Source organism: Temnothorax americanus, unplaced genomic scaffold, assembly GCF_048541705.1.
Source record: "Temnothorax americanus isolate GAGA-0224 unplaced genomic scaffold, ASM4854170v1 Scaffold219, whole genome shotgun sequence".
Classification (NCBI taxonomy): Eukaryota; Metazoa; Arthropoda; class Insecta; order Hymenoptera; family Formicidae; genus Temnothorax; species Temnothorax americanus.
The window spans coordinates 26,918-34,720 of record NW_027509359.1 but is presented as its reverse complement, the minus strand read 5'-3'; the positions used below and the strand labels follow the sequence as shown (position 1 = coordinate 34,720).

General features: G+C 45.5%; 2 protein-coding genes across 2 annotated transcripts; both read left to right on the top strand.

The window, feature by feature from the left end:
- Nucleotides 1–3,471: 3,471 nt before the first annotated feature.
- LOC143898008 (uncharacterized) lies at nt 3,472–4,692 on the top strand. The gene has a single exon (XM_077407012.1). The coding sequence runs from the start codon at nt 3,472–3,474 to the stop codon at nt 4,690–4,692; it is 1,221 nt and encodes a 406-aa protein (XP_077263138.1).
- A 36-nt stretch (nt 4,693–4,728) lies between these two features.
- Nucleotides 4,729–7,257, top strand: LOC143898012 (uncharacterized). Its single transcript, XM_077407017.1, has one exon. The coding sequence runs from the start codon at nt 4,729–4,731 to the stop codon at nt 7,255–7,257; it is 2,529 nt and encodes an 842-aa protein (XP_077263143.1).
- The last annotated feature ends 546 nt before the right edge of the window (nt 7,258–7,803 follow it).

Genomic DNA, 7,803 nt, shown 5'->3' with positions numbered 1-7,803 from the left:
CTCCTTTAAAAAAATTAAGTAATAGGAGTGGAAGGAGTGGATTTTCAATATGGTGGTCAGAGAGTTATTCGGACTTATTTTTTATTTAAAATACCACTATTATAAAAAAAGTTTTAACATCTTTTTTGTGTCTATTGTACTTGGATAATATTGGGAATTTGGCCACTTTGATTCCCCGTATCTTCAAAACTAGGCCAATGCTCAACTTTAATTTTTTTTTTTTTTAGAATACTGTCCCATCATGTAGCATCGTTTGGCATAGAATTCGATTCGAATTTTGAGGACCACCAAAATAGGCTAAAAATATCCAATTTTGGGGTTCACTCTTTTCTTTAAAAATATATAATTAGATATTAAATATTTCTAATATTTTACTTATTCTCCATGTAATAAGCAAATATTATATTTATTTCCTCTACTTATACTGTCAATATGTTATCACATTTACTTTTACGCTTGTATTGTCACGACATGTTGCTAATTAAAATAACGATTGGTTAATTTATATACATATACGTATATTAAATATAGTTGGATAGAATAAAAGATTGAAAGATTATAAACACAAACTTGGCACATTATACATATATATTTTGCTCCAACGGTAGGGCAGAGGTACACATGCAGTAATTAATGTTATAATTATTAAAATAATTATATTATTATAACATGGAAATTATTATATAGCATTATTAAAAAATTAATTGTAGATTATTAAACTCATAAGATATTGTTGACGATTGTACCGCCAGAACGGCGTTAGTGAGAAGTAGTATTAAGCAATATGGCGAATTAGGAAGGGTAACGGAATAAAGCTCTGTTTAATTTGACTGGATTTTCTGTGTATCCGTTCCTTAACATAAATTTGGCGCCCAACGTGGGGCGGCACGATCCCATGAGAAATGGGTTGTCGCGAGATAGAGACCGGGAAATAGTGAAAGTGTCCTGTAATCTCGAGGAAAGTAAACGGCGGGACGAACACGTCGTAGCGCAGCAGGACACGATGGCTACCGACAAGGACATTGAACAGCCACGCAAGTGAACACTCGGTTACGAGAAAAGTGACAAGAGTGCAAGGTTTGCCGGAACGGAGGCGAGATCCGTTAATGACATAGTGCAAGATCGGGGCGGCGATCATCGCGCGTCGAGTGATCTCGCGTATCGTTGAGCTCGCGAAACGGGATTGGAAGTGTCCTCGGTCGGGGGATTCTTTATCGGGAAAGTGCTGTAGCTCGTCGCAGACAGCGAGAGTGAAGCACATCGCACGCCGAGTGTCCGCATCGGGACGCCCGCATCATCATAACCGTCTTCGCACGTTGAGGTCCGCATCGGGATGCTCACGTCATTGTGATTGGCTCGCGCAAATCGAGAGTCGAATCGAGAATTGATCGTGACGCTGGCATAGGGATAACTCGATCACATCGAGATCCGGTCGAAGCGCTCACATAGTAACATTGTCAAACAACGGGCGTCCGCATCGGGTCGCTCGGATCGTGGAGAGTCCGATCGAGTCGTCGCAACGGAACGTGTAATCTGAGTATTCGCACTGAAGAATAACCTCGCCACGTTGAGATATCGAGTCGCGAGTGTCCGTGAAAACGTACGTCGCGGGTGCTCGAGGACTATTTCGCAAAGGAAAGATTGAAGCCGCGATCGCGAGAGGCACACGTTGCAAGCGCATGCACGTCGCGAGTGTCGGGAAGCGCTTCGCGGGCGCAGAGACATCTCGTATCTCGTACACGGCGAGATTAGCGAGACGCGAGTGATCCGCGTCGTGAGTGTCGTGGAAACGCATCGCGAGTGGACACGCGTCGCCAGTGAACGGGACATAGCTCGCTCACGCCGAGAGTCGCACGTCGCGAGTGTCGGGAAGCACCTCGCGGGGCAGAGACAATCGTATCTCGCACACGACGAGATTTGCGCGTCGCGAGTGAACACGCGTCGCCAGTGATCAGGGCATAGCTCGTATAGCTATATCGCGTCTCGCTCACGCCGAAAGAGACACGTCGCGAGTGATACACGTCGGGCGTGTCGTGGAAACGCATCGCAAGTGCGCAGAGGCATTCAAGCCAGCCAACCGGGAAGTAACGTTTCGAGTGCGTAAACGCGTTCATCGCGAGAGATCACAAACGCGTACGTCGCGAGATTCGAGGACTCACATCGAGTACAAAGCAAGAGAACGAAAATGGCAGACGTAAGAAGATTGAAGCAGAATCGAGCTACGATAAAGGGTCAGATGACTCGAATAAATAATACTGTCGATGAAAATACGTCAGTTGCCGAAGCAAAGGTCAAGTCGACGAAAATCGAAAGCTTGTGGGAGGCTTTCCAAGAAGTTCAGAAAAAGATTGACGACGCAAGATTAGAAGGAATCGAAGTCGCCGCAGATGAAAAAGTGCTGCCTACCGCAGAGCAAGAGGCAGAACGACAGATTTTTGAAAATATCTATTTTGAAGCAGCAACGAAGATCCAAATGGTGATCGATACAGCACAAGCCGCTAATCAGGTACAAGCTCAGGTCGCAAGGGCAGAGCCACAAAACGAAGACGGAAGGCGCGGACGGGGCGAACGGCGAATGGAGGTCAAGCTGCCAACGTTGAAACTTCCCGAGTTCAGTGGCAATTACAATGAATGGCTCTTATTTAAGGATGCGTTCACATCATTGATTCATGAGAACGACACACTCACCGAAATACAGAAGTATCAATATCTGCGAAGTTCCGTGACAGGGGAAGCGTTTCAGGTAATCGGAGGCTTGGCCACGACTGCAGCAAACTACGAAAATGCATGGGATCTTCTTCTAAACAATTATGAACATCCGAGGCTTCTAATTAACACACACTTGAGTCAATTGCTTGATTTTCCAGCCGTATCAAAGGACAAACCAGCAACAATGCGTCAACTGATCGTTCACGTCAGAACGCACTTAAAGGCTTTAGAGACACTAGAGCTTCCGGTTGATAAGTAGGACGAGCTTCTCATACACCTGTTAAAGAATAGGATGGATTACAATACACAGAAGAGTTGGGAAGAAGAAACCAAAAAAGACAAGGAAAGTCGGCCTACGTTGGAGAACTTTCTGACTTTTCTCAATGAGCAAGTACAAACGCTTGAGATAATTGACAAGACCAAGGGAAAGTCGGAAGCATCAAAGACGCCAGCAGGGAAAAAACAAGAAAGAAAAGTAGCTTTGGCAACCACCTCTCAAGTAGGTTGTGTCCTCTGCAGCAAGAATCATCAGTTGTACCGATGCCCGGATTTTCTGCAGCTATCGAGTGTTGACAGATTAAAGGAGGTGAAAGCGAAGAAACTGTGTATGAACTGCTTAAGCAAAGGACACTTTTCCGCGGCTTACAAATCTTCAGCATACCGGAGGTGCCAGAAGAAGCACAATACCCTGTTGCATCCAGAGCAAGAAGAGAAGACTGCAACCGATAAGAAGTCAGAAGAGGAAGTCAGAAGGCAGTGGTAATGCACGGCACTCAAGAAACCTTGCAAGATACTGAAGAGTCATCTTCTGTAATCAACCTTGGAAGAAAACCCACGTCGTGCGTGGTGCTGTCAATGGCCCGAGTTATAGTCCATGACATCAATGGAGGCCAGCACAAATGCCGTGCACTTCTAGATGCAGGGTCGCAATCCAATTTGATCACCCAGGAACTCGTCGACAAGCTCAGATTGAAATGTAAAAGGAGAGACGAAGTCATCAGTGGGATCAACCGATCACAAACCAATGTCGGTAAGACAGTAGAAGTAAAAATCCGATCGATGAACGCGGATTATGAGGTAGCCATAGAATGTCTCGTGCTGCCTGCCATTACTGAAAGACTTCCTCAAGTCAAAATCAATACTAAACTGATTTGCTTGCCGGAGGGTTTGAGCCTAGCAGATCCTGATTTCCACACGCCAGGAACAGTGGATATTCTAATAGGAGCAGGACTTTTCTGGCAATTAATCTGCAAGGATTATATTCAAAGACCAAAGGGAATACCCAGATTACAACGTACGTTGCTAGGATGGATTGTAGGAGGGGAGCTTCTCAACGCCAACTCGGAAACCCCAAAAAGCTTCTGCGGTCTCATCACAAATGCGCAACTCCAAGCGCAGTTAGAACGCTTTTGGAAGCAAGAGGAGACGCTCGAAAAACGGAGTTTCACCCAAGAAGAGATTGAGTGTGAACGGCAGTTCCATGAGTCGGTCAAGCGAGATGAAACTGGTAGGTTCATCGTAACACTTCCGAAGAAACCCGGAGTGAAACTCGGCGATCCAGGGAATCAAGCATTGCAGCGTTTATATTCCTTAGAAAGAAGATTCAGAGGAGATCCAGCATTGAAGAATGCGTATGTTCAATTCATGGAAGACTATGAAACTCAAGGCCACATGTCGTTAATGGGACCAGGCCCAGATACGAGCACAAAGGTAGAGCAATCGTACATACTTCCGCATCATCCGGTGATTAAACCGGACAGCACCACAACTAAGTTACGTGTTGTATTCAACGCCTCAGCGAAGACATCGTTGGGAACATCGTTAAACGACAAGTTATTCGCCGGTCCAAACAAGCAGAAGAGCCTGTTCTGCATAGTCTTACGCTTTCGATCACACCCCTTTGTCATAACGGCGGACATAGCTGCAATGTTCCGACAGATACTCGTGTGCGAAGAAGACCGAGATTTACAACTGATTCTGTGAAGATCAGATCCATCGCAACCAGTTCAGATCTTTAGGATGAACACGGTGACATATGGCACCGCATGTGCACCTTATTTAGCCCTCAGCTGTTTGGAGAGATTAGCGATAGAAGAACTGGAAAGGTTTCTAAAGGCAATCTTGACGGTCGAAGAGATGAAGATGTTTCTCGAAATAAGGTTGAAGATCGAAGAGCTGAAGAAGTTCCTAAAGGAAGCATTGGACAATGAGAAATCGGAGTTTCTACAAGCAATCCTGGTCTTGCTAGAAGATTTCTACATGGACGATGTTTTGTCTGGCGCAAGTACCATAGAAGGGGCCATAGCCTTGCGACAGCAGCTGTCGGAGTTATTGCAACGGAGACAGTTTCAGCTGCGGAAGTGGCGTTCCAATGATCCACGTATATTGGAGGAACTACCCGAGTCCAACGACAATAACAGTTTCCTCAAAATAGACAAGGAGGGTGCCATGAAAACGTTGGGACTTCTATGGGATGCCCAGTCAGATGTTCTGCAATACAGCGTGTCGATAGAAGAGAATTCAAAGGTTACCAAGCGTCTGGTGCTATCTCAGATAGCTCAAATATATGACCCCCTTGGCTTGCTGGGACCCGTTGTCATCATTGCGAAATGTATTATGCAGTCTCTATGGCAAATCAAAACTGGTTGGGATGAAGTTCTCCCAACGGAGTTAGAAGCTACATGGAAGGAGTACTATAGATCGCTGCCGCAAACCAACGAGATGAAGATTCCGAGAAACATCAATCCGGGAAATGTGAGCAATCAGTTCGATCTCGTAGGCTTTGGAGATGCCTCAGAAAAGGCATATGGAGCCGTGCTGTATGCTGTTTCACAAAGGTCAGGAGGTACCTTACAAGCGCATTTGATTTGTTCGAAAAGCAGAGTCGCACCTTTCAAGACTATATCACTACCAAGACTGGAGCTTGATGCGGCGCTGCTGTTGACTAAACTGACCGAACAGGCAAAAAAGGCTTATGGTGACAGGATTCGAAACGTGTCTTTATTTAGCGATTCGACGGTCGTTCTCAATTGGATAGCAGAGTCACCTAACATTAGGAAGACGTATGTGGCAAATAGAATCACCAAGATTCAACTTCTTTCACAAGGTGTGACATGGCGTCATGTTCCGTCCAAGGATAATCCGGCAGATCTTCTTTCCAGAGGCATGTCAGTGGAAATGTGGAAGACCAGTCAGTTATGGTGGCAAGGGCCTGAGTGGCTCGTCACCGATCGATGGCCTGAACAACCAGAAATTTTAGGCGATACGTCCGAGATGAAGATCACTGCACTAATCGCCACCAGAAACGAGGAGTACGACATCCTACGAAGATTTTCAGACTATTGGAAGCTTCAACGCATAGTCGCTTATTGTCTGCGTTTTAAGGCAAATTTACTTGGCGCAAAGAAGAGTGGCCCTTTAACGCCAGCCGAAATAGAGCAAGCGGAAACTATCATATTGAAGACTGTCCAGCGAGAAGTTTTCCTGAAAGAGGTGCGGGCTCTCGAACAGCAGCAATCAATTCCCAAGGGTAGTAAGTTGTCGTCCCTCAGTCCTATCTTGGATCAGGAGGGAGTCATAAGGGTAGGTAGTCGGTTATCACAGGCCGACATTCCCGAAACTCAGAAGCATCCAATATTGTTGCCAGCCAAGCACCACGTTACAACTATTCTCATGAGGAAGGAGCATCTTAGGCTTCACCATTGCGGCCCGGAGCAGTTGCTCTACTCAACACGTGTAAAGTATTGGCCTTTAAGTGGACGACGAGAAGCAAACAAGATTACAAAGAGTTGCATAAAATGCTTTCGAGCTAAACCAAGGACACCTGAGGTCTTCATGGGAGATCTTCCTGAGGATCGAGTCCGTCATAACATGAGACCATTCACTACAGCGGGCGTAGACTACGCCGGACCATTGCAGGTACGAGAGAGTCGCAGGCGGGGAAGGATTCACATCTCGAAGGCCTGGATCGCCGTGTTTACCTGTTTTGCCACTAAGGCCGTACACATAGAGCTAGTGACGGAATTAACTACCGAGTCATTTCTAGCTGCATTAAGAAGGTTTGTGGCGAGAAGAGGAATTTGCTCGAAGATCGTGTCCGACAACGGCACTAATTTTGTCGGAGCTGCGAGAGAGCTAGCAGAAGTATACGAGTTTCTTCGAAAGGAGAAAGAAGCCATAGCCACATACTTGGCTCGTCAGAAAATCGAATGGAGGTTTAATCCTCCTCGATCTCCACATTTTGGAGGTCTTTGGGAGGCCGCTGTCAAGGCTACCAAGCGTCACCTCCACACTGTCACGAAGGGTCTGGTTTGGACGTTTGAGGAATACGCAACGCTGCTCGTGGAGATAGAAGCAATCCTGAATTCAAGGCCTCTCACTCCCTTTTCCAGTGATCCTAACGATTTATTGGCATTAACCCCATCTCATTTCCTTACAGGGGATTCATTGTTGTTTCCACCAGAGTATAGTTATATGAAAGTCCCGGATAACAAGCTGTCACGATGGCAGCATGCTCAGAAATTACGCCAGCATTTCTGGAAGCGTTGACAGGAGGAATACCTCCAAGAGCTGCAAAAACGTCATAAGTGGCGTAATAAGGGCAAGGATCTCGAGGTCGGTACTCTAGTCATTCTGAAGGAGGACAATACACCCCCTCTACAGTGGGTCCTCGGCCGAGTGGAGGAAGTTCATCCTGGCAAGGACAACGTGATTAGAGTGGCGACAGTCAAAACGCCCACTGGATTGTTTAAAAGAGCCGTCCAAAAACTCTGTCCACTTCCCGCAGAAGAAGACTGTTAATTTATATTTAATTTCCTTTGAAAATTGTTATTATCCATATAGCTCTCTTTAAGATTATCCTTATTGAATTTATAATTAACCCTTAGAATAGAAGATTTCACTTATACTAATTGCAAGTACTTCGCGTCAAATTTGTCATGTTATTAGTATTATTCGGTTACATTTCAGTTAGCATCATTACTTACGTGTATGTTAAGTTAAGACGGTGAAGCTTTAGATTAGGCTCACTCCCCTCTCAAGTTTATAGAATGCCAAAGTCTCTTATTCTTTAGTTTCAAGTAGGTTGAAAGATTG